General features: G+C 42.4%; 1 protein-coding gene and 1 long non-coding RNA gene across 3 annotated transcripts in view; one reads left to right on the top strand and one right to left on the bottom strand.

Annotated features, from left to right (window-relative positions):
• The window catches only part of EFNB2 (ephrin B2), a 46,041-nt gene extending 23,478 nt beyond the window's left edge, over positions 1-22,563 (bottom strand). The window contains exon 1 of the mRNA XM_068927628.1: positions 21,257-22,563. Coding sequence (XP_068783729.1) covers positions 21,257-21,384 — 128 coding nt within the window. The 5' untranslated portion in view covers positions 21,385-22,563. The remainder of the gene's footprint in view (positions 1-21,256) is intronic.
• Positions 22,564-25,372: 2,809 nt separating this feature from the next.
• LOC138064547 (uncharacterized) overlaps positions 25,373-27,910 on the top strand; it is a 28,519-nt gene continuing 25,981 nt past the window's right edge. The window contains exon 1 of one of the 2 annotated variants that reach the window (XR_011137805.1): positions 25,373-25,521. This is a non-coding gene — a long non-coding RNA (uncharacterized lncRNA). Of the gene's footprint in view, positions 25,522-25,594; positions 25,856-27,910 lie in introns of those variants that run through there. The other variant, XR_011137804.1, reaches the window with a different exon arrangement.

Genomic DNA, 27,910 nt, shown 5'->3' with positions numbered 1-27,910 from the left:
TTCTTGTGCCTCACTCAATTTAATATCAACAAGATGTTTACTTAAATCTTAGAAATTACAGCTGGATTGAGTTTTATAACCTTTATCGCAGTTTTAGGAACTCTAGAAGGTTTTGAGTCTCTGGCAGGCACCATGGTTTCTTCTACAGTAGGTCATCTATGCAACAACCAGTGAGAAGTATGAGGGGTTACAATCTTGTTTTTCCGTTTCGGTAACACTTCTACTCTTCTTGCACGTATTGTGGTAACTTTGGACATGGGAGAATGACAGGAGTAATTTGTCAAACCTCCTTCAAACGCAAGAAAGAAAATAACTTAGTGCTTAAGATTTAACATATTAAAATGCTGATCACTGCTGTTGGTAATATAGTATAACACAAAGCAATACCAATCATTCATCAGGATCTTGCTTATAAACTAACAACGGATAGGAAATCTACCTGACCCAAGGAACGCACACACTTTAGATAATGCACCTGGCGTGACAGTGTGATCATTTCACTACAAGGCTCTCTCCTCTTTGCAAACTCCACCATTACAGTAATTATTTTGTCTCTTTTCTTCTTGTCTGACAAGTGAAACACAGCTGTGCTTTTGCCTTAGTACAAATAAAGACTTCTTACACAGACTGGCAGTGAGCTTTAATATTTTGGGTTAGACTTCATCTTATATCTTTGCTATTGGTATTAATAGGCAAACTTTACCATTTCTTCACAAAAGGAAAGTATTGATTCATCCACAAAATGAGAAGCCTTGATCTTACAAGGACAAGAGCCACAGCAGGTTTGGGTTTTGGTTTTCTGTTTTTCTCCTGAAGATGTATTTGTTCCAATTCAGATCAAGAAGTATGGCTTCAGAACTACAGCCAATAATACAAAGTCCCCTAATGCACAGACCTAAAAGCTTGACTTTCTTTCCTCTTTCTCCTGCCTGCCAGCCTTTTCCAAACATCCTTCCTAACGGAGAATCAGCCAGAAAAACTGACTCAAACAATGGCTTCCTAAGGAATGTCCTTCTCCACACGCTAACATTACACAAAACACATAGTAAATCTAACTTATTTACAGGCAGTCTTCTTCTTCAAAACTTATTAGGATATTAAGGACCAAGAACAAAGCTCTAGGCATAGATTACCTCCATCCTTTTGCTTAGCTAAAGAAGCCCACCAGCAAGCATTAGTACTGTAATACAACTTGCTAAATTAGAGAAAAGGCTGATGTGATGCCCCAAATTTCAAATCTATCCTTCACAACTGCTTGCTCCCACGCAATGCAAGTTTATGATCTGCGCTAATTGAGTGGGATTATTTTCACTCACAAAGCCTGTGCAAGAATTATATTTGTTGTGAAGCAGCGTGTAGCGGGACAAAGACATGTAATTACAGATTCAGGGGAAAAGAACAATGAAATGTTATGGCAAGAAAAGCGACTGTTGACGTATAAATCACTGTGCTCTTTTGTGTAGCGCAGCGTAATTTCTAGACTATTGAAGCGAGGGTTGGCCATGGCTGCTAAAATAGGAGTGTACTAGAGACTGGGCAAAGCTGCACCCCCTCCTTACAGTCCTCAGACACGGCAAAGGAATGCAGCAACTGCTATGTCCCTAAACGGGTTTTGAATGGCAAAATGAATGAGAAGGTGGAAATACATTTACTCTCCTTGGAGTCTGCAGCCTTGTGAGGAACCATCCAGGGAGAGGCTAGCTCTGCTTGGGAGCAGAGGAAATGGAGAAAGAAAGGCTGCAGCAGGTAAGCGACTGCAAAAGCAGCATCAGGGATACAGACTCCAACTTTCCCCTGGAAGTTTCTAGGAACAACACAAATCAGGCAGAGGCCAAAGGAACTGTGACAGAATTTCTGAGCTAACCTAGGTGATTTACTACTAACTTTATCATCTTGTCTGATCGCAGTCCAATTTGACTTTGCTCCTACACAGAAGTCTAGAAGATGAAAATTACACCTACTCCTCCAGCTTGTATGCCAGGCCAAAGGCCAGTCACTGTATGATCCCACTGCTGCAAATATCTCCACTTGCAGTAAGTCTACTTCACATAATGGGAATATGTAATGTGAGACGCACAAGATTTCTCAGGACCGGATCTTTGTTTTTAGATCAATCAATTTAAATTTGCATGCATAATAAATATGAAATTCATAAGGTCAGAAACACACACCTGTCTGTCATTATCAATAACATGACCTAAAAGCTGCTCTGAAAAAAAAAAAGCATCAAATCTAATTTTAGATTTTGTGTATTTATATGTGTAATTAAGTAGTAACGATACGTCCCCTGTACAAATTCTGAGCACAAACAGGCGAAGTTCACAGACAGTACGCAAGACAATTCTCAGAAACAACTACTAAACAGAAAGCACATTTATGTGTCTTGGTTAAGTAGCTAGGAATTGCCCTATAAAATGTAAAGGACCGAACCACCCCCCACAGACAGCTAAAACACGTTTTACAAGAGCTTTAACTGATGCACTCGTTAGACTTTATGGCAGGGGAATATTCTAGCTATGTGTCTGAAGTCTGCACAGTCTGAGAATTAAACTTGAAAAATCTGCTTCCACTTCAGTTTCTGAACACTTAGGATCTAACACTGATGAGATTAGAAAGAAAAAAGACTGAAAGTGAAAGGATTAATCTGAGAACTTGATTGTCTTGAAACTTTTTTCCACGGTTTGTAGTTCTGACTGTGACCTTTGTGTGGAAAGTATTTTTGCAATTTAGGTTCCTTATTTTCTTACAACAGTAAATTATAAATATGGATGGAGAGAACAAAAAACAAGTTTCACCTCATGCATTTCAGTTTCACCACAAAAATTCATAGTGACCCATAACTAGGCATGATTGTTATCCATCAGATTGCGTAAGAACAGTCTTGCTACTGTATTTTCATAAAGATTTTAAATAAATCACCTGCTGGATGCTAAACATTTTCTGAAACTAAGCTATTCATCAAATGCCAAGGAATAGGATTAAGAGTATTGCTGTATGATCTTTGTATCTTAAAGGAAGGACTACATTCAGTCTTGGTATAGGCTAACTAAAATTTCAGCAAGGCTGAATCTCTCCTGAATCTTTATATCTGCAAGTGCTAATGTAGCCTTAAACATTCTGGGGTAGCATCAACACTGATGACATGTTGGCATGACTGCATCTCTAAAAATAAAATGTATAAACTGGTTTTAAAGTGTGAATGGAACATACCTTCAACTAATTAAAGACCTTTTTCAAAACAGAAACATAAAAAAGATGGATCAAGAGGTTTTCCGAACCTGTGAATGATACCCGAAGGAGGCTACATTATATTGGTTGTTGCTTCAGATATTCACGCAGTCTTTGAGGAGTTGGGACAGTGGCAGCCCTGGAACCATGCCTTCTAACTATAAATATTCCTTAGTGGGAAACCTACATACCAATATAGATCCCCAACAGAAACTTAGGGGAAAAGCTCAGCCAGTTTCCTGACTCTTTTATTCCAGCACTCAGATAAAATGAGATTAGAGCATTTTGAAAAATGTTACCCGCATTAATAATCATAGTGCTCACTGTGAGAAAGCACAGAAAATATATGAAGTATAGTAAAAGCTGCAGAATGACATTAACACATTTTCTGTCTGGCATTTTTAGATAAAGAGCGTATTTTCACTAATACCCCGAATTTGGTGCATTGCAGGTAACGTTTGACATCTGTACCAAATTTGCCCATGGATGTGAATCCATCCTATATGTCCAACTAATCACATAGCTTATCAAGTAACAGCAACTTTCTGAGTTTTCAAACCTTGTTGTAAGTATTACATTAGATCAATATTCACACACCACATGAATAGAAAAAAGGGCCTTGGAAAGGAGTAGTCTATTTCCCACTCCTGTCAATGTTACAGTAGTTTTCTGTACTACACTTACGCTTCTACTTTAAGGCCCAGAAGTTCCTGGGGTTACTATACCCTGACTGGTCAAACTCCTAAAGAAGTTAGTTAAGATTTGATTTTGAAATTTTATAGAAATTAAATTTTAAATTCTACAAAGTTTCAAACTAATTTCTTAAGTATCTAATTTAGATTTCATAGAAACTTACTGCATTCACCCCTACTAAAATATGCAGCACCATTCCATAACTATAACTATTCAAACCTGTCCTGTTCCACAATATTAAATTCTCTTGGAATTAGAACTTTATCTGTCAGTAGATTTATTTTCCCTGAAAATATTCTACTATTTCTTTCTAGACAGCCACATCTGAAACTGTAAATTATCAAAATATAAAATTCTCAGAGAGACAAGCTCTTAATTAATTGATCTTAATATAAAAACATTTTGTCAACCTTTTCACAACTATATAGATGCACACTACATATTCGCACATGCTTGTGTGTGTGTGAGTGTATAAATATAACACTTAGCTTTAACTATGTCCTAGTAATTATAAAATAAATGTAATTTTAAAAAGCATGTTACTACTTGTTAAGAGTCTTGTATATTTAAGTGAGGAAACAGTGCTAAATTTCTCTGCTTTAATATCTTACCTGAACTAATTGGTCTAGGCAGTTAGTTTTAAATTAATGTAACAAAAATAACTCTCAGAATGTGAACAATCAAGATGCTTCTTAAAATGCAGCCTGAAACCTTCTGTTGGAGAATCCTCCTCACTTAACTTTATGAAGTTTAGCTACCAGTCTGCCTATAAAGTTATTCATTGAAAAGTTTCATTAAGGAAACGTCATGAATACTAATAACACAGTATGTTAGTCCGTTACTTGTACAAGCACAAACAGAATAAAGAATCACATTCCTTGTACAGCTCCCGACTGTTTAAAAAACAATAGTTATTACATTGTGTATGTATTCCTCATCTCGGCTTTTGAGAAAATTAGAAAATTCATATTTTGAGTATCGTCTTGTCCGTAGAAGAAATATTCAAGCAAAAGTCCTAATGGCTGCATGCAAAGCAAATAAAAGTCACAGGAAGAACTCCCAGTGATTTCAGTAGAGTAGCAGCGGCCTAATCGCAGCCCGCTGAATGAGATGAAAACCACTTTACTGAATGCCAAAGACTTTGAACGGAATCAAATCCAAATACAGAGACAAAAGTGCTCTGGAAGAGAGCTCTTTGCTCCTGGCAGAACTTTCACATTAGTTTCTGTCATAGTCAGTATCATAAATAAGCCATGCGGATATAAGGTATACACAGTTATAAAGGCGGAACACTTCTTTGCAGAAGCACTGCTTTTACAGGACTGATCTCACTCCAGTTTAAATGGATTAAGCGAACAGGAATTCAAAGAGAACAGGATCAGAAACTGCTACAGAACAGAGAGAAAAATGAGCTTCATCCAGAAAGATTAATGTGGGGTCTTTGTCTCAAAACGGGTATGGAATTTGACTAAAAAAGACAGGCACTTCTGCTACATGGACTCTGCAAGAAAAACTACCATAAGGCTTGACATGAAAAGATGACAGAACTAGTTTATACACAGACTAGCAAATTAAACTTTGAAAGCAAAAGCAGTACAGCATTTCATACTATTAAAATTCTTTCAAATGAGTTTCCGAAGCTACTTTTGTCAATGGAATATTATTCAATTATTTTAATGCGGTAACAGGGGTTTCCAGAACATGTTAAATAAACACATTCTTGAATTTAAATAAATGTAAGGCGTTTAATCTACTAACCTTTATTTATACGTGAACATTTTTCCATGAAGTTAATGAAACTATTCACGTAAGCCATGATTCCCTGCATTAACAGGAGTTGCAGAACAGAAACTAAATGGAATTTAAATAAATAAATAAACAAATATATTCACATTCATCCCATAAGATCTTCAATGGCAAGTACCACAATACACAAAGCCAAATTACAAAATACGGTAACACGGGTTTCTAAAGCGACAGTTCTTACATTTCGCACTTTCATTGGAAAATCTTTGAAAGAGGAAGCTTTGAAACACAACCCTGAAACTGTAAGTAATCTCCACCCTGGGTTGTGCAGGACCTCCTCGTCCTTGCCCTTTCTCATATCCAAAGAAACTCCATTTTGTTTCAGACTACCCAAGGGGAAAAGGCAGTGGCCAAAAGCTTATTTTGTTTTAACTGCCACCCTGGAAACAAAATGGCAGTAGGGCCACCATTTTGTGTGGCTGAAGTAGCTGCGCAAACGGAAACTGTTTTTGGTGCCTTTTCCTGTACCCGATTCTCACTGAAAACTTACTCAACTACTAGAGGAAAGCATTTAAAATGCAAAGAAACCCCCGCATTTATACTCATAAAACAAGGATGTGCCAAAAGCGCATACGCTTCTCCCCCAACAAGACTTTTATTTTGCGTGGACATACAGGAGTTGGCAGTCACAATGTACCATCACATCGCGGTCGCCAAGGCACAGCGCTGGCTCTGCAGGCGGGGACGCTCGCAGACGCCACGACTCTTCAAATATTTCAAAAACATACCCTGACCGGTCTCCTAGAGAGGCGTGTGGTGAGCTGCCTTCTTGGCCAAGTAACTGGCGTGACGATTGCTTTTTGCGGAGCTAGGCACGGTCACTTCTCTGCTCCACGCGGTTTAGGAAGGCCACAAGCCTGAGGCAGCCTTGCACTTCAGAGAGGACAAAAGCTGCAATTGTGGCATGATATTTGATAACCCCTCTAACCCTTCATGTATATCGACGGAGATCACCTGCAACCTGGCACCAAATCCATCTTACTGGAGACATGCTCTTTAAGAGCAAATCCGGTCCCTTGAAAACCGTGATATAAGATTACAGCTGCGATCTCCTGCCATAGCAAAAAATAAATCAGCCAAAGGAAGCGGCAGCACACAGGCTCTCCTTAGCGGTTACCTCCACGCCGGGCTCAAGCGGAGGGAACTGACTCACTGCGACTCCTATCCGGGGCGATCGTGGCAGCTCGGCATAACCCAGCGCCCGGCGGCCACCCTGCTCGCAGCGCGCACCCTTATCGCGGGCTGCGGAGCGGAGACAGCCTGGGGAAAGGCAGCCCGGACCCCCCGGCGCGCAGCGGTCACCAGGGCTGTGCTGCAAGGCGATGCATCTATTTTAGCTGGACACCGTTTTTTGCCAAAAAAGGAAAATTTCATTTTGCTGGAAAGCTGCCCTTTCCCTGTCTGGCTCGCTCTTGCCCAACAACAACAACAACAACAACAACGAGGACGACGACAACAACAACGACAACAACGACAACAACGACAACGACAACAACAACAACGACAACAACAACAACAACAGCAACAACAACAGTTATATAACTAAACTCTCCAGACAACAACAACAACAACAACAACAACAACAACATCAGTTATATAACTAAACTCTCCAGACAAACTTGTGCTCTACCCCTCACTCCTCAACATAAAAGCAGGGTGGTGCAAATGAACGCAGTTTTCCTCAGGTAAAAAGAAAGGACCTTTTCCTCTGCCTTAAAAAATCCTCTGAGAGCAAACACCTATCTTTTTGGTCCTGTAGAACGGGAACCAAAGTCTGGCTTTTTTGTACAAGACTGCACAGCCTAGCTTAGAGCATTTACCACACAAGTGATAAGGCTTGAAATGGTGAAAATACGGTAGGATCCAATTTGTAACCAAGACCGACAAAGGAGTTTTTTTCAAAAAAATATAGATTTTATATTCCGCTTTCGTACATGACCTCCACAGAAAGCACTATTAATCGCAATTAACTTTTGGTATTATTGTGCAGAAAGCAATTACTGCTCTGCTAAAAGTACATAAAGCACTAGAGAATCCTGATCCATTTACTAAATCAATTCTGGTTACCACAAAAGAACCGCTAATGTGCTTCAGGATAATCTCCTAACTAAGGGGTGTAGGGAGGGGGGAGCTGGGAGACAACCAACACTCTATTTTAAACTGAACTATATTATGATTTCATCAGCATTTACAGAAATATGAATCCTCACAACAGCGCTGAACTTCTTTAGCTCCAACCAAGTGGGAACAATTCCTCAAATCACTGCTCGGTAGCTGTCTTTCTCTCGCACACAAGCATGCAGACATACACAGGCACATTTGCTTTTTTATTCCATCTCAGTAGAAGCATGCTTTCTATATACAGAGTTTTTTAAAATGCAAGTGGCTGCAGTGGAGAGTAGAAGTTGATCTGTGCAAATGGGTTAGTCTGAGGAATTTCTGAAAGAGAAAACACTTGGTAGGTGCACTGCAATTCGTTGCTCTTTCTAGTTACCTCTTGACAAATGATGCATTCGGGTCTGGATGAGAGCCCAACTCTTGACCCATGCCACCACTACACACTTTAGTACTTCAGTGAAAAACCCCTAAGCCTCAATGTTCTTTTCATTTTGTTTTCCCAGAAATGCAGCTTCGGTAATGCACAAAATGAGAACTAGGCATTATTAGCAAGGTTGGATTTCTTTCAGAAAGGCTTCATACAGCTATGTCCTAAATATATCTGAGTAAGCTTTCTGACTCAAATTCTTTCCAAATATGTAGCATGTTTCAGGACTGGGTTAAAGGACACAACATGGCAATACACACACCAAACACTGCTCCCACAATCCTTAATATACTTCTGCTACATGTTGAAGGCTTTGAAAACAGAAGATAATCAAAAGATTATTATTTTTAATATAGGAGATCATAAGCCCATTGAGAAATACAACTTTTACCACAAAAAAATACCCTTAAAAATAAACATTTTTTGGATAGCACTTTACTGCCCCCTTTTGCACTTTAACATTAGAACAGGTTTCAGTGCGAACATACTTCTGTGAAACACTGTTAAGACATGCAGTAAAAGGCCAGAGCATCACGCTTACACACTAGCAGGCTCTCAGGCACTACTTTTGGAGCATCTTGCAATTACCTAAAAGGTAAATAAATAATTGAAGCATCTAGTTTTCATTGCCCTCAGTCTTCCATGGAAGACATCAGTAATGGATGGTTTAAATTACCATTTTCTATTTTAATCTGCATGTATATAGGCATGGGGAAAGAAAGGGATATTGCTCATTAACACCAGTTGTCTTTCTGTCTCAATTTTCTAAAGCAAAGATCATCTGCAACTTGAATTTGGTTTTATTCAAGAGGAAGAAAAGAATGACAAAGGGCTTTCTCGTCTGAGACCATTCATGTGTTAGCAATCTCAAAACTGAAAGGATGGGTGTAGCCTTCAGAAGAAAACTTCACAAACTGGCAGGCAAGAATATTTTCATGAAAGGTGAAGACAAGAAGCCTAGACATTCAAATACCCTGTTAGCCCAAAGGCATAAACCCGTTCTGCAACTCTGCACTGCAATTACAGTCAGTACAGAACTCATGTATGTGTGTGTCCATATATAACTACAAAAGGTAATAAATCTGCAGTCTAGTGCCCAGTTATTTACAAAACACTAATTCATTATGACAGAGACAGAGGGGGACTCATCCTGCCCCTAACCTCAGCTTCCATTTGACAAAGTCCATGTGCTGCTGTGTACACTTATATTTAAACTTAATCCATTTTCCTCTGTCATCCTACAATTACAATACAAGTCACAATAATATTAAATTTCACTGCCTACAGCATTGCACAATTGAACCATTACTGTAATGAAAAGTGACTCCCTTTGATATTAACACTGGTGTTTTCTCTCATTTGCTAGCCATGAAATACAGGAAGAGAACAATGTTGTTTTAATTAAAGAATTGTTGCTCAGAATATGCTACTGGGAATATTAAAATAGTTCTTTGCTCTTGCAGCAAAGATAATCTGGTATTTATATGGTTTGGATTAAAAAAAAAAAAATCTGTGCCATGAATTCAGTGTAACACAAAACCACTGCTCTACTTGACTTGTGCTTACAGAAGCAGGGTGTGCCAAAAACAAGAAACATGGGCTTTGTTGACAAGATGCAGAGATGTAGTTTGTATGGAATGGAAAGGCAAACCAAACCATATGTGCTTCTTACACAAGTCACTAAAGGCTTTGCTTTTAGAAAGCTAGCAGAACTAGTTCTCAAAAAGGGCACTGTAAATCACAAGCTATGGCTGTAAAAGAGAAACAATAAAAACCGATTGTTCTATTGCGGTGCTATTCTGTGCTTTCCTCTACTGTTTCTATTATAGAAACAAGTCTTATGTCAGCCACGATACAAGGATACAAACCAAAGTTTTCAGTCGTCTTCCTGTTAACTATAATTTGTTCACACCTGTACAGTCTTGTTCCAAGCAATGCTCTAAGCAAAGTCTATAAAAAAGGGCAGGGACTGTCTTATTACTTGATGACACATTAATTATCAGTGATCATATCTCTTAAATTCAGTGAAAAAATTCAGCTGCTTTGCAGTTGTTAGAAAATATATTATTCCATATCATTTGCGTGCATAAGGAAATACTGGAATTAGAAAGCGTTGTTACCTCATCACGTTTCAGGAAAAGTCATGCCAAATCAATAACAGCATTATACAACAAACCAAACATATTTTGCTAAACCACTGTTATGTGGGATTTGCAAATCCAGCTGCAACTCTTTCATTTCTATACTGTATCCTTTCCTCACCTTATATATAAAGATGATTTTCAGATGGTAGAAAATGGCCTTGCGCATAAACCCAAAATAGAAATCTGCAATTGGTCCTCACTTCCATTGCACGTCAAATCCAAGATTCAGCCGCTCGTAAGCTTGGAGATCTTACATTCTTACATTAAATTCAAACTTTTCAGAAGTTTGACAGACTTGCAGAAGCAGATTAAAATAGGACAGCCACAGCCACTTCCACATGAAGCAGCTTTGGGCCCACTGCTGTTTTGAGCTCTGCAAATTAAGATTTACTGAAACTGAAGTAGTTCAAAAACTACTGTAAAGGTCCAGAAGTTTACTCACCAATAGCTCAGACATCCCTACCTCTGGGTGGAAAAGTCCATCCGAAGGGTTCACCAAACAGCTGGGACAGTGACAGCTTCAGCTGCACCTTTTTAATCAGCTGCCCGAAGCCTGCAAGAACACTTGGATTGTGTTTCAGCCTCCACTATGGAGAGGCTCAGGCTGTGTACTGGGATCACAAACTGGATTCTCTTTCAGACGGGTAACCTTGGCTGCTCTTGGGAATAACCGAGTCAGTAACAGTGACTGGTAGTCAATGTAAATGCATGGGCATTACTCTAAACTGCAAGCAAAAACATTGAAAATTTTGTACCAACAGAACTACCAGCACAGGCAGAGCTCAGGTAGCAAAGTTGATGGCACCTCCTCAAGCTGCCTTGGCCTGTGGGAGGGATCACCACGGCGACAGCTACCCTGATTGCTAGCAGGCTAGGTAAGGTAAGATGCAGTCCAAATGCAGACATGGCCTTAGCTTCTGACATCATTTTCTGATGCAAAAAATGTAATGAAGCTTCAGAAAGTTGTATATTTGCCCAGCCTCCAAAACCTTTTCGCTCTGGCCTCGGTTCAAGAAAGCTCATGCTTAAATTTGTCCCGCTTAAGCAAAAATATTCAGTGTTCAGCACATGCTTAATATGAGATTTTCTGAATGAGGACGGTTTCCTGAGTCGGTCTTTAGGAGCAAAGTTAAATTCGGCTCACCTTGCGCTCACATAGGGACGGACAGAATTGAGAGGACTACAATAAGCAGTAAACTTATAAAGATTCAGATTTTGTTTTCTTCCAGAAACTGTCTGGAAACTAATTGTCTGATAAAAAATTAGGCAAGATAATGACTACCCTCCAAAAATGTCCTTTAAAATATTTATTGCAGTGGCTAGCAATCTTACCTGCCAACGTGACCTTCCTTGCTCAGTTAATCTATATAGTTTGGAATTACCTTGAAGAAAAAAAAAAAAAAAAAAACACTAAAGGTCAAGTGTTGTGCGGTGATTAAAGCAGACTGCTTCTGAACTAAACTGAAATTAATTAAACATGAAGAAAGCAACTGAAGTGTGGACAGTGAATGCTATGGGACTGCAAATCCTCAAAAGGAGTCAAGATGTTCCTAACTCCAAATCTACACTTTTACCCAGTCAGGTATAGAAACCAACTGCTGCTCTGACAGTAGGTAAGCAGATGGTAAGCACCGGCAAAAACAAAAAATGCAAAACGATGCACCACTTGAAGAGTCAGAACTGTAGTTATATGTGCTTTCGCCAGTGCTCACTGCATAGGTTCCTTAAACAAACTGCTTCAAACTTGCAGAACATCAAAAGCCAGATGGGCCTTCCTGAATGAATCCACAGGCAAGGAGCCAGGATTCCAGTTCGCTGCAGAAATAGGCCTGGACTTGATTTGAGTCTTCTCAGCTCTGACAGGCTGGAGTCTGGCAGAACTCCCAAATCCAAAATAAAATCACATTCAATTGTGACTAGACTTTAACTAATAATAATACTACACTTTAAATCCCTCTCATTAGCTTTCAACATATGCTTCCCTTTTACAGTGCATTGTTCACCTTTCCCACCACTGCTCTTTGGGTTGGATACCTACATAAATACACTATTCAAATGGAAGTTAACAAAAAAGTGGGAAGTAATTTACAGCATCAGATTTTCCAGGTTAAAGTATCACCCTAACATCTGACCTGATCTCATGTATAAGATAAGCCATATAATTTCTCATTTTCTGTTGCTATGTGTAAAACTCGGTTATTCTTTAGAGCGTACACAGCTCAAAATTGTACTAAATAAATATTGTAAAGTCTAATTTAGCTATTAACCATGAGCCATTAAAAAAAAACTACTATAGGTAGCAAAACCATATTTATTGTTAGGTATATGCTATGCATGAGGAATGATTCACCTAGCAACATAATCCTCTACCAGCCTTTATCTTTCTTTACTTGGGACCTATGTTTAAAACCAGAAGACAGCATAGACTATTACATCAAAGTTTAAATCAGCTGCATTATAATTATCCTGCTGATACCGCAATAAACACTGGGTGTTGGCTGGCCAGGATTGCCAAAAAAGATAGAGGTCCTGCCCTTTGCTGTCTTTGACAGTGCATATAATCACATCAAAGGAAAGTTTTCTGCATCACAGTTAACAGAAAAAAGAATCTGGATGTTCTCTTTCACTGACTAAAATGATGGATTTTGTTCATTATATGAAAATTAAAAATTTTGCCTATAATGAAAAAACAATTATAATGTAAAGGCCTTGCGGGCTAATGTAATGCCCACTGGAATCACTTGAGGTATTTTCATTGAACTGAACAGGAGCTAGACAGAAGCCTTAAACATGTTTATCTACTTGAGACTGAAAATGTATAATACTAAAGGACTTTTTCAGATATAGAATTAAAATTAATCTATTGTAACTCGGTATTCAAGAGTGCTTGAAGACTTCTGAAAATCCAGACATGGATTTATAAGCACAGGAAACTACATTTTCTTAAATCTTTATCTAAGACTTTCTTTAAAGAGATTAAGATGACACCGAAAGACACTGCAAGTTTACAGAATTAGTGTGTATGCTTTTCAGTTTCAATTTAGAAGATCTATCTATCCCCATGGTTAGAGGACAAACAGCAAAAATATTTTTTGTTCTGCCATTTTGCTCTCATGCTTGGGTTTCAGAGGCAGACTGAGTGTAATGTGCTTGTTTTCTTAAAGCATTTCCACTTTTTTTTTTTTTTAATTAGGTACAAATTGCAACACCTCTGTGTGTGCATCTTTGAATTAATGTACATAATAAGTGAAAAGTACTTTAGGTAAGTTGAACCTGCAGATGATTGTGTATGGAAATACGCAGTCCTGATATCGAATGCATAAGGAACACTACATAAAGAATTACCTGCTCCTTTCTGTGCCTTGCCAAATGTACAGAGCCTTATCTAGTGCATTTCTGAAATGTGACATGACAGGCAGGTTCGAAAGCTAAATGTAAGATAATGGCTGGCAAACAAAGGACATCGGTTTTTGCATTATTTCTTTAATTACTTTAACCCTTGTTCTAACAGAAAGCATAAGGCCAGAGTAATTCAGCTTCTCCCTTTGTCATTTGCCTGCCATAAATATGCACCAGTCTGCATTTGAAAAGCTGAAGGAGGCCGCAAGCTTGCTGGACATTTATCATGCTCTGTTCCCTGTTAACAAGCAAATACTTTAGTTGAATGGCCCATTAGCAATCATTGTCAAATGCAGAATGCAAGGTGCTTGGATGTGACCGGCCTGTAAATTAGATGAGGGTGCCCCTGTGCTTTGGAGAATTTCAGCAAATGAAGCGGATCTTTTGATACAGATTTCTGAAGGTTAAGCTGCTAGAGAGGAAACATATCTGAATACTTCAGACCCTGCATATTATGCCAGTCTGTTCAGTTCCCTATATGCACTTGTTTATTTTTCATCTGTTAAAACACATCAGCAGCTTGACAGTTTGGGTTTTGGAGTTCCCTTTTCAGCCAGATTTGTGAAGCCTTCCAGCTTACTATGAGGTAGGAGAAGAATAATAAATTCAAGCATGTAATTAACATCTTTATAAAAAAAAAAAAAAGAAAAAAAAAAAAAGAAAAAACTTAAAAAGTGTCCAAGCCACTGCCAAACAAACAGCATGAATTCCATTTTGCCAAGCTCATCCGAGGCTCATTCCCACTAAAGAAAGACACAACTGTTATTGTAGGCTTCAGCGTTTTTTTCCTCTATGTCTAGACTCTGCCTAACAAATGCAGAGTGCTTTCTCTTTCCCCTTAGCAGACAAATGAGCAGGCAATAAAGTAAATATTTCCCATTTGAATTGTACCCTTGGTTTGCAGTGTAATGCTGACAACCTTTTTTGTTTAAAGTTCTGGATGCTCATGGGTACAAGTTGGGTTGAAAAGCAAGTCAACTATTGAGAAGGCTCTTTAAGAGGAAAGGCAAGAAAAATTTAGGTAGCAGCACTAGGAGAGGTATTTTACTACCTTTACAGCTACAGATCATTTCAATGAGGAAACAGTGGATACAATTCTCTGCTGGCCACACAGCTCTAGGGGCTACCCTGACAGCAAACTCGTCCCAATGATTTTAAGTTTAAGGGGTGGAAGCAGGGAAAGAGGCAAAAGCTTATCTCATTCAATTCTGGATTTCAGTCTGCCTTTTGGGAATAAACACCACCTGGACTAAGCCAGATCAATTTGGTTATCAGCAGCTTTATTGGTAAATAGGAATGAACACCAGATTTTTCTTTTACATTGTTGCAGGACGGGAAACACAAGAAATGCTGAAGTATCATCTGGCTTAGACGCACACAATGCCCAATGTTTATCTTTGCTTCTCCCATGGAGTGCGAGATTGAGACCACAGTCTGATATATGGCTGAAATCAAAAGGTCTCTGTTTTCTTTTCAGATAACCCCAGTCCTACCTATCCGCTCCGCGCTCTGTTCCTTGCCAGCATGTTCCTGCCTGAAGCCCAGATAGATTAAGGAAACAGACTGCAAGTGCAGCTCAGTCTACAGAACGGTTGCTGCTGCTAGGCCAGGAGTTAAAAGGGAAAATCTTCCCCACCTAACAACTGCAGTGATCTGAAGTTTTAATCAGTCCAAATCTCAATAAAAAAAAGGCAGTAAATGAAATCTATCTTTACCATATTATACACCACCAATGAGCAAGAACTGAGCAGCTTTTCTTTACTGCCTTAACCATCCCAAGCCACAAGTAGGCCTTTCATACTTTCTAATCCCGGCCCCCAAGTTTTGTGCGGTTCTCACATAATACCTTACAGCCCGGAGCAAGGCCCTTAGTTTCTAACACCCCTTTCAGAGACGTGTCATTTCTAACATCAAGCTAATCTATATGTTGCCATGGCATCACCCTTTATCTGCCTTTACATCTTATGAACTGCATGGATTTACCACATTATTTTTATCTGAAAGACAGAAAATGGTGGTTTTATTGCCATACAATCAGATTACTGCTGCTAGTTTCTCTATGCCTTTTTACCATACTTCAATCAAAAGGGATCAGTTTCTTTATACTCTGCCCTTGATTTACATTACATCTGTAAAGAGCTAGTCTGGGTTGTAATCCCCTTATTAACTATGACCAGGGTTGATTTGCCTAAAAATAAAAGCAAATTGTGTCAGACCTTTTCACTTTGTTTTTAATTCGGAACTACAAAATGGATTACTAAAGAAATCTTCAGAGTTCACACGGCTGGTATAGTACTGAATTTAAAATGAGAATTAAACAAGTTAAACATGGGAGCTATGTCAACGGTTTACATTTTCCATCATGGGAGAAAGGCTGAACGGCGTATGTCTTTGTGCTCTCTGGCTTTAAAGAGACAATGAAGCCACAGGAGTTTTTCCAAGCTGTTCTAACACTGTCCACTTGCCATCCTCCCTGCTCCTTTGCTTTTCATATAACTCCCTCCCCAACTCTTTTCCTTCCCTCTCTTCCCCCACCCCCCCAAAAAATCACTCAGGAGAACCGTGCTCTGGTTGAAAGTTTGCACTTCTATGGCACTACATATTTTAATCAAAATACTTTGAGCAGTTTAACATTCCTGTTTAAGTTTCCACAACGCCTCACAAAGAGTGAGCTCATAAGCAAATCTATGTAGATGTATGATAAATGACCTGAAAAACAGGTTTCTTTATGTCAGCAGTCAAGGAAGGCAGACATTAGGCACACATGAACAACATTTTAGTCACTATTTTTTTCCCCTCAGAAGAACGCTTTCTTCTCATTTGCAATAAGCGATTTCAAGTATTGCAGGCTGTATGATACATTAAGACCAGATCCTTAAAAAAAATCTGGTTATGGCTGCTGAGCAGGTCTGAAAGGCCTCATCTTTGCCAGCACGCCACTGCAGTCCCCTCAGGTTCTCCGCTGATTTCCCACTATAGAATCGTTCACCAAATGAGACGATCCTAAGTATCACATCTAAAGCAAGGTGATCTTCTCGCAGTGAAACAGGGAAAAAAAAGGGGGGGGGGGGAGGAAGAGGGAGAGGACATTCTTGTATGCATGTGCGCAGAGGGAGAACTTAGTGATTTTAGCTCGACTTTTAGTCCCTGCCTTTCTAAAGGCAATTACTTCATTAAACAAAGTGAAATAACTTAGCACAGCTTATAGACAACAGGCTTTAAGATAATTACTACAAATAATACAGCAATTATACTCGTGGTATAGAAGACCGGAAAAAAATAGCCAAGTCAAAAATCGAGCCTTCAGTCTGTTCAGAATTCATTCTGCTCATTCACTTGTGTGAAGACCTGGCTACAAATACCAGAGGAATCAAATGGACTGGAAGCTACCACTCACTTCTTGTATTAGCCTGCCAAGTGTCAACAGCTATGTTTTGGGTACAATTCAGAAGTGTGTGTTTAAATCATTTTAACCTTCCACTCCTGTTTCTTCAGCTTGAAGCTGTAATTGTTGAGGTTAAGAAGTGCAGTCCCATGACACAGGCCTCCCAAATAAATTCTTGTCTAGAAAGAAGCTACCAAACATGTTGTGAGATATCGTTTTAGCAAGCTCTTTGTGCTTCAGTTGGCTCGGTTGTCCTGTGAAACAAGGACTGTCCATTACCTACAGTTTATCATCCTGACAAAATGTGAGGAATGTGGATGTGAAAGCACTAACAATTCCACCCCTGGTGCTTCCTCCTTTTTTCCCCCCCTCTGTATTAAAACAGACAAGATTAACCCAAATGCAAACTGCAGAGCATAGTTCAAGGGGCTATTCAATCGATAGTGAATGTGCATTTGTTTACCTACAAAAATAAGAATTTCAGATACAATGAGAAGCAGGCTAGTCTATATGCTACCAAACAGATCATTTAACAGGGTCATCAATCATAGTTTATTTTATCAGTCTCTGACATCTTAGCATTTATTCAGAGATTGACTGTGAAATATCTCATATATAATTGGTTATTATAGATGGAAGAAAAAATAGCTAAGTCAGAGTCAAATGCACCACTTGCAAGGATAAGCTTCTGTGTGTTACTAAGGAGAACTGCTTTGCTGACCAGCCTATAGCATGCAGTGAATAGCATCACTTAGACATGTTTTTGTACGACATTTCTCTAATATTTGACTAAAATGCATTCCATAACACTACATTTTACCATGTAGTTCAAAGGCAGCGTTGAGCACTTGAGAGGTGAAACTGAGGTAATCCATACTATCTATATAAATTTATCTTGGCAGAAACGACACATGTAGAAAGTTCCTTGATTAAGAAGTGTCAGCTGTAGTTAAGTCTACAGAATAATTTTTCACTGTATTTTCAAGATCTAAGATCGAAAGTCCTTCAAATGAGAAGCCTATAAAGCTTATCAAAATCATTTGCAACATTTAACCTCCCAAACTATTAATTCATAGGTATAATTATTTTATGCATGCCACTTACAAACACACATCTTCAGATTTGGTTGAGGCAATGAAAGCAGATCTCAAAAAAAAGAGGGGGGGGGGAGGAGGGAGCTGAACAGGGGAGGGAACTCAGTTTGTGTTCAAATAGCTACGCATGCCCTCAATCCCAGCCACCTGCTAAAAATTACAACCTCTAAACTTCAGTACAAAACCAATTCAGTTTATATGTTCACCTCAACCTAAAATTTATTATTTCATACTTTATATTAACCTGACTAATAACTTCTCACAGCATTTAATTGCCTACCTGTTCAGCAGATTTATGTGTTGAGATTTTCAATAGTTAAACACACAGCTTCCATGAATAAATTAATCAAAGATAGTTATTACTACAAACCTAGAAAGAAGCTTTATTACTACACTATACTGAGATCCATTCAGCAGCATATTTCTCAGGCTAACATTCAGCTTGAATCCTGAGTGAGGACAATCTCATCTAAGGAGAAATTATTCAGTATCCTTCAGGCAAACAATTGTGACAAGAATTAGTAAGAAATCCTGCTCTTAGAAGTGGAGCTGTCTTAACAGCAGCAATATTGGTAATGCATTTGTAAGCGGCCTCAAACTACAGGCCTCCAAGTGGCCTATAAATCACTAGCCCCAGCAATTGAAAAGACTAATTTTAATAGTGTACTTCTTCACTGTGGTGATTAAGCCTCAATGAATCACTCAAGAAAACTCAATTACATCAACAGTACAATCTATTTTTTAAGCGTGCATTTAAGTTGAAAAAACTAATTAGATATTATCATTAGATCTACCATTAACAACATTCAAACCTTTTTTTTTGTAATCAAGTAGTTTAGAATTAGCCAAATGGAAGCACAACTTACATTTGATAAAGGAAGTGTATCCCCAGGCATTGTGAGAGGGATTGAATTTAGCTACTTGGATACTTTCATTGCACTGGTGGCTAATAAAAGCTATCAAGGTAAGTTAAGAAAGCGAAGCAGGTTAGGACTGGAAGAATGGCAGAGGAAAGGCCAGTGCACCAAGGCTGTTCTGCATTGGAAGAGTGACCTCTGTAGGAATAAACTGCTCACAGGGCTGTGGATGCAATTGTTCCTCCTCCTCTAAGGCTGAGCGGGGCGCGTTTTGCACAATCACAGCAGGCCCACTAACGCAATGCAACCCAGGCTCGCAGCCTTTGACTTCTGAGAATTCAAACAGCATTATAAAGCCAGCTTTAAAACTGTCTCGTTCGCTTTGCTCTCAGCTATCACGTCATTTCTTTCTTAGGCCAAAGAAAGGCTTTAACTACATAGCATCACAGAAGTGCAGAGCCATAGACTGAGCTGGACTTTGTTGTTTTAACTGGCTTCCCACCTGGTGTATACATATAAAATGATCATTTGTCATGTAACAGTAGAAATAAAACAACATTGTGAAATGAGTAGTCCGCAGTATTCCTGTCAACCAGTTTCCCCATTTTTATGATAAGGAGTTTTACAACTTATCTTAAAGATTTTACAGAAAGGCTAAGCCAGACAAATACTTTTATTATTGAAAAAAACTGGCAGAAATCCGCAATGAGGTTTTCTTCAGTGGAAGCAATGGTAGGTAATGATGAAAGTGAAGCAAGACTGACTACTCAAACTTCTTCAGCTGCTACTCCTAATTCAAACTTTTGAAAGCCTCACTAAATTCTCGTAGGTCCTGCCACCAACACAGAATTAGTCCCTGATCCAGGAAATACTCCATTCTTGTCTCATCACCACCTAATGTTTCTTCTAAAAAGTCCCTAGGGAGAACAAGACATGTACTTACTGGATTTAATGGGAAATTCTGAATTCAATTAATATACAATGCATATGCTGAAATTTATGTCTGTGATCCTTTAAGTGTGTGGTTTGCTTCTAAGTATTTAATTTAAAAAAAAGTAACCTGAAAAACAAAAAGATAATTTTATTACCCATTTCTAGTGCTAGACTTCTTAAACTAATTACAAACTATTTTTCCTATGGTGGAAAAAAATAGATTTTTGCTAAAGTAAAATATTTTAACTATCGCAGTTTTAATGCATTGCACAATTGAACAAAGCCAACTTTTGTTTCGCATGTCAAAAATAAAAGCGACAAAAAGAACAAGAAAAGCAGAATTAGTTTTGCCATCACTGACTTAGGCGATCTTTCAAAAGAAAAAGCTACTTTCTTCAAAGTCCCTTCTCCCAAAAGGGTATGTTTTTGTATGTTTAATTAAAGATTTTTTTTTTAAAGGATATGCTTCTATTTTAAGGGCATGCTTTGAGAGTAAAGTCTTGGGAAGGCATGTACTTTTTTGCCTGAATTTGTTAATGAAGAATGACACTAAATGGTTCTGTGATGGGTAATGCTTAGTTCATTACTCACTGACATGTGCCTCGATACCATCAACTCCACAACCAAATTTAGCCCTGCTATAAGCAGCTGTAACTTCGCTGAAGTCAAGGGGATGAATTTGCATCTGCAGACGGAGAAGTTGAAGAGTATCACCCCTTCCTGGCAACGCTGCCCTGCGGCCTCCGGCCCTGCGGCCTCGGGCGCTGCCCAGAGCCCGGCGACCGGGCGGCTGCGCGGGGAGCGGAGCCCGGCGCAGCCCCGCGCACCCCCCCGCCCCGAGCCCCGCGGCCGCCGGCAGCGCCCCGGCACCGCCGCCCCGTCCCGTCGGGACCCCCCGCAGCTTTCCCCCCCCACCCCGGCAAGGGGCAGGCTCCGCCGGGACACAGCCCCCCCCCCGGGACGGCCCAAATCTTGCTGCTGGCCCCCGGCAAGCGCAGCTCGCTGCCGCCGCTCCCCGTGCCGGGGTCTCGGCTGCCGAGTCGCGGCGGGGGCTGCGGCACCGTCGCCCCCCGCCGCGGAGGACAGCGCTGGCGAGGCTGGGAAGGGAGGTTTGGCGGCGGGGGCGGGGGGGGGGAAGAGGACAGGCAGGCAGAAACAGGATGCAAACTTACTTGGGGTTCGAGGAATTCCAATATATCGGGTCTAAAACTATCGATCTCGCCATCGCAGTTCTGCATAAAACCATCAAAACTCCCCAACAGTACTTCCAAAAGGAGGCGTCTCGCCTCCGCGCTGCCATGGTCGAAAGCGGCACCAAGTCCCTTCCCAAAGCCTCGCCAACTCCTCCGTGAGATTTCCCCTGTACCTGAACAGCAACAGCAGGGTGGGTGCCCGGTATCCCCAACAACCGGGCCGATTTACAGGGAGGAGAAAGAGAAAAAAAAGGAAAAAGAAAGAAATCACACGCGAAGGGTCGACGATGGCACTCGGCGAGAGCTGCGAGCAGATCTACTGAGTCATGTATGCCACTCGCATGTAGAAAATTCTCCCGCGAGGTAAGATCCAAGCTACCTCCGAAGTAACAACACAACAGTAACAAAAAAATGCAAATGCCTCAGTCCTTCCTCTTACTCGGGGTCTCCCGGCTGCCTTGGAAGATGCCACTCAAACTGCCAACTCCCATTTGGATCCAGTGCGCCATACACATTCACAGCGTCTAAGGTCCGCATGTAAAGGAGTAAAAAAAAAAAAAAATTATATATAAAATAAGAAGAAATGGAAGTGGGAGAAATGAAAGGGGTGGGAGAAAAGGACACAGCCCCGGTAAGGAGGCTCCTCCTGCGTGTCTCTTATTGCTCTCGCTGCTCCCCGCAGTTTGCAATCCGCACCGACACCAGCCCGGGCTGTTTCGGGGAGTCTATAAATCCACTCCGAGCGTCAGCGCCCCAAGTCCCTGGAAGGCGCATCCGCAGGGCTCCGGCTCCCCGCGCAGGGGGCACCGCTGTCCGTGGCGCGGGCAAAGAGAGCCCCCCAAGAGGGCCAGAGCGAGTAGAAGGGGTTAAAAATATTAATTACAGAGGGAGGAAAAAAAAAAAAGTGTGCGTGTAGAAGGGGTGTCGTAGCTCGCTTTCTCTCTATCCCCCGGCGAGATCCGCAGTGCGTGCCGCGCAGCGAGACGCAGCGGGAGGAAAGCCGGGCACTGCGCCTTGCGCCGCCGCGCAGCCCAGCGCGGAGGAGGAGGAGGAGGAAGAAGAGGAGAAGGAGGAGCGGCGGCGCCAGCCGCGGCCGTGCCCAGCGCAGCTCTTTCAGCTCGCACTATTACTGCTGCTGCCGCCACCGCCTCGGCCAGTCCCCGGCGCAGGAGCGCGGCCGGCGGCAGCGCGCCGCCGTAGCCATATAAGCGCGGCCCCGCCGCCCCGCCGCCGCCGCTCATAGGGCGGCCGCCGGGCCGCCGCGCTGGTTGGGCGCCGCCCGTGTCACTTAGCGCCGCGGCGGGCGGAGCAGCGCCGCGCCGCGCCGCGCCGGCAGGTAACCCCCGCCCCGCGCCCGCGGAGGGGAGGGAAGGGAGCCCCCCCCCCTCCCCTCCCCGCACCTCCCCGCCGCGGGTTTAGTTATACGGGGGGAGAGCAGCCATGCGGAGATGGGAAAGGGAAATAAATAAAAAATTAAAAAAAAAACCTTTTACGACAATGTAGCGTTTTTAAGCACGTTTCCATTTAAAAGCAAGGGGGGGGGCACTGCTAGGCGCGGGGCAGTGCGCACCCGCACCCTTAGAGCACGCTTGCAGTTTTTGCCCGTCCCCAGCGTGTCCCTAAGAGGCAGTGGCCACCCGTGATGTCGCCGGCGGCCCCCGCTCCCCTCATCGCCAAGAGCCCACTTTTAGCCCCGGCACCCGGCTCCGCACGGCGCAACTTTTTGCCTGACCCCGCCGGGGCAAGGGGCGAAAGCGGGTGCTCCCACGCTCGGTCTCGGGCTGACCCTTCCCACGGGGTCTCTTAGCTCTCAAAGTTTATTTTGCTACAGAACAATTAGCCACGGACCGTCCCTAAGTAAACAGGACTTGGACACGCAAGGCCGCTTCAAAGGGTTGCGGAGCCTGAATTTGCGGCGGGTAGTTAGAGAGGCTTTCGGGTCGGGTGTGGATTCCCTCGTCTCACCTTGTCTATCACTCCGTGCCACTTCACTTCCACAGTTATTCCCCGGAGGGGGGGGGCGGGTAATTTTCTGCTCCAGACTTTTTTTCCCACCCCGCCTATCTCACCAGCACCTGGCCATTTTACTTCGTTTTATTATTTATTTCTAGCCAGCGGGAGTGAACTCCGAGCAGTGTGCCGGAGGCGCTTTTCCTCCGCCAGCTCGGGAAGGCCCCGGGGGGCCGCGGAGGCTCCGGCAGGCAGGGCCCCGCGCCCGGGGACCGGAGGGCGCCCGGCGACCGGGGGCGGCCGCCACCGCGCCCCGCCGCCGCGCTCCGGGCTGCCGGCGCGCCGCCTCCCGCGGCACTTCCACGGGGTCACAGCTCCCACTAGCGGCCAGCGGCAGGCCTCGGCGGCGGGGGAGGAAAAGGTCCCCCTCGGCAATCGCCTGGCTGCGGCTCCTTCACGTACCCCGCAGCATCCTCCCCCATGCCTACGCGGTTCTCCCCCAAAATCTTTTATTAAAAATAAAATAGTGACGCCGGTGCCCGTGGGCTGTGGCACTGTATGGTTGGAGAAGTAGCCCGTGCGAATGGTCTTGCGCCAAGATCTGTATCAAGGGTAAATACTAATTGTATAACGTCATAGTCACTTCTCTAAAATGAAGGGGGTTACCGAATTTCTTCCCAGTAGGGAAGAAATTGTTGCCAAAATAGTATCTGTAGAAAGGATTAAAAGTTAAATCCCAGGAAATTACGGCGCTCTTTCAGTCATTTCCCTACCTTTTAGTTAAAACGCGCGAAGAACGTACTACAAAAACATGTAAGAAAGAGCCAATTTTGTATCATTTTATTCCCGAAGAAAGGCTATCATTTATTTAAAAGTCGGGTTAGTGGTGGTACTCCTTCGGCTCTTAGACGAACGCGGAGAAGACCTTATAAGGAAAACGACTGCTGCTGTAATTTATTTCCCTGATCAATTTGGAAGAAAATGATTCCCCCCCCCCACCCGACTTCCATCAAACTAGTGTTTCAGGCTTCGCCTCCCTGCGTGGCAGGGACCGCTGCGCTCCCTCGCAGCACAAGGAAAAGGAGTTTTGAGGCGCGCTCGATGCCCGATAGATTTTGTGTTAATTGTATTCGGTGGTTCTCTAATGAAATGTACCACTCAAGGAAACAAGGAAATCAGTTTGCTTTTCACACAAAACATCGAATACGTTTTAGGTAAACTGCTTAATTAAATTTAATTTGCAGTGAGGAAGGAATTGCAGATCCGGCAACGCAATTTGGTGGAAAAGGATCTGATTCCCAGGACGGAAACTTAGCACTCAAGCGGGAGACGGAGATTGTGTATCTATGCACATCGAGGGGCATCAAAGGATACCTTCGCCAGTGAGGGGAGGAAAGTACTTAATTATTAAACTTTTAAACAAATGTGTGGTGTGTATCCAGTCGTGAGCCAATGTAAACACTCAGCCTGATAAATGCTTCTAGCAACAGAGACGTGTAAAATGGGTTTGCCTCAATTTTGTAATGCCGCTTCTTCTGTTTGTTTTGAAGCAAAAGGTTACGAGCGGTGCTCTGGAAAAGCTGTGAGTAAACTGTGACCTCTAACTCTCCGTATCCTTGCTTTAAGTAAACCAGAGGAAATGAAGAGCCCTGGTATTGTCTGAAAATATCCTCCTGTAGCTAAATATACCACCTCACTTCTATTGTCCAGTGGCTAATCATTTTACGTAAATACAGCTGTTTTAATCTACTCTTCAGCATCCTATTGCTGCACACTATATGTCTATAAAAAACCTGCCTTAGCAAAATCACTTTTCAGTAAGAGCACGCAGAATAACGGGAACTCCCCCCCCCCCCCCCCGCCAAGATAACCCAAGCAACAACGATCAAGAAAGTCAAAGAAGTGCGGGTTCAGTCATTACCGCGCTGAAGTGCCGCCCGTCACCCTTTCGGGAGAGGCATTTCTCCGGGGAGATCCCCAGGGGCGCGGGGTCGGGGCCGGGCCCCCTCTCTGCACTGGGGGGGGGGTTATTTCCCCATGCGAGAGGGGCCGGGCCGGCAGCCGGGGTGGGTTGGGGGGCGGCTGGGGCTGGGGCTAGGGCCGGGCGGCAGCGGGGCGCGGCGGGAGGCGCAGGCGGCGCTGGCCGGAGCCGCGGCGGCGCGGAGCCCCTCGGCAGCCGCGGAACGGCCGCGGGCCGGGCGCGCTCCTTCCTCGGCCTCCCGCCGCGTCGGCCTCCGACCCTCGTGGCTCGCTTCCGAGGAGCGGCAGAAATCGCCTCTCACAAGGAGGAAAAAGTAAGAGTACGGTTTGGGGGCGGGGGGGGTTTAAAACAAAGCAAAACAAACGAAAAAATCAAGAAGTTAGCAACAAAGCTGCGGCCGCAGCAGCGGCTTCTCCGAGGGTTATTTAACGAGAGGGACTCTGCAAATGGAGCAACGTGCGGCACATGTCGGGTTTCGTGGGGAACGTGGTTTCCTGGCAGACTGACTTGCCGGGGACCAGGCTTCTTGGGGGGCAGGAAATCCTCTTATCGCTGCGGGGAAGCGGCGCTGACTGCCGTTGTCAGTGGGAGTTGTCCACGGGCGAGGAGGGACGGATGGACGGATGGTGAGCGGTGCCAGCAAGCAGGTGAGCGCTCTCGGGTGTGCTTAACTTCAGGCAAAAAAACAGGCGTCTGCAACTTGCACTTCTTAGACCTTTATTCCTTTACCTCTGCCAGCTGCACAGCAAAAAAAGAGCTTTACCCCAGAATAATTCGATCGGACTTCTTTTCGACAGCGATGTGTGTAATAACTACACAAATATTGTCTCTGATCCTATGAAACCTGTAAGAAAAGGTCTATTTATTCGAATGCGGTCAGGATCGGGCCCACAATCTGCAAGTCTGTCTTACACTTATGAGTCTAAACATTGGGAATAAGGAGACTATCAGGGGCACGAACATTTTTTGTTAAGTGGAAAAACCCACCTTCATTCGTCATTGCTTGAAAAATTGCCAGTTTGGAAATGGAAAAGGTACAATTCAATAGATACAATTACTGACAAATTTAATAAAGACAAATAATTAGTCAATTGGCACTTACTGATTTAAGCAGCTCGTTTATTATTTATATAAAACGCCAAGTGTGCTGGATACTTGAAACATGATATCATTGAAAATGATATCATTCACACTGTAACAATGTATTTTTTGTATTTATGGTAGAGAGAATATATATATATACTATATATATACTAATTCATCTTCTCCATGCCTCTGTTTTATAACAGCAATTTTGGTTAACCATAGCTTTTCAGGAAATTGAGCTAGGCTCCTCCTAAATACAGCCACAGAATTCAAGCAGCTTTAAAAATATTACAAGACTTTAGTGTACATTTAGCTATGCTTTTCATTTTTATACCGATTCTCAGCATCACCCAGTGAAAATATGTTTTTTTTTTCTTTTTCTTTTTCTTTTTTTTTTTTTGTGATCTGTGGCTAGATGCACTCCAGGGAGAATAAGACCAGGAAACAAAAGTTGTACTACATGATTGGCCTTTTATAAGGCTTTAAGTCTTCTTGTACAGAGCTGACCATTGAGCCAGCATAACCTTTGGTTATACATGTCAGTCCAGAAAGGGTGATAGAAAGCATTAGGTTGACTATAGAAATGTCAGCAGAGGCTCAGCACTCCTCAGCTGGCTATCAGCAAAGCTAATTACTTACTACCATGACACAAAACATTGAGGCAGGAACAGACGAATAACACTGAAAAGCGTGCGTTTGGTGGTACTAGCAAAAAAATGTTACATATGGGTGTGTGAAAAAGTCATGATTCAGCTCCAGTTACACTGGAGCTAGGGCCGGGCGGCAGCGGGGTGCGGCCGGGTCCAAAACTGGACCCGGCCAGATACTTCCACCTTCTTCTTTCACAAAATGTACCTGAAGCACACCCACAACTTCACATTCTCTTTTTGAAATGAGCACCTATGCAGTGCAAACTGAAGGGTATTTATTAATTCCAATTTCATCCAAACTCCAAGTTGAGATCCTAAGAGAGCTAACCATTGTCCTAATCGTTGTCTACCAAAGTGATAACGTCTCCAAATACTCTGAAAATGCTTAACGAGATACACACATCATCATAACCAACAGTAAGAGCAGCAGGCCTCTCAGTGTTTAGGGTGTAGACCAAAAACAACACAGAAACACTCCCACAATTTTAAGAGGGCACTCCAACCGTGTCAGAAAGAGGGGTTTACTATCCTGAACTCAGTAAGAACAGTAGAATGGGTGAGGTGTATGAGTGGCACAAACCTCAGGGAAAAGGGGAGACAATGAAGATAAACACTTCTTTTTAAAAACAAGACAGAAGCGGACAAAGTACTGATACTTCAGTAAGATATACTGACAGGAATCTTTCCATGAGTAAGAATGCAGTTGCTCGGCAGCTTAATCATCTCACCAACATGTCTCTGCTTTGCCAAGTTGCAAGGGCACCAACTCTCCCATTTATTTCACTCTCACATCCATTCCACTAGTACTTGGAAAAATAATGACGCTAATGAACAACATAAGTTTAACGGGTGGTTTAATGAGCCCTCCAAAGTAACTTATTTCCATGATGAAGTATAGCATACTGCTAGGATACTGCCTGTAATGTCTTCCACTCTTTCTTTCATCTGCCAGATAAATGTGCTGTT

Source organism: Struthio camelus, chromosome 1, assembly GCF_040807025.1.
Source record: "Struthio camelus isolate bStrCam1 chromosome 1, bStrCam1.hap1, whole genome shotgun sequence".
Taxonomy (NCBI): domain Eukaryota; kingdom Metazoa; phylum Chordata; class Aves; order Struthioniformes; family Struthionidae; genus Struthio; species Struthio camelus.
The sequence above is the reverse complement of the archived record's forward strand: the minus strand, read 5'-3'. Positions and strand labels throughout refer to the sequence as shown.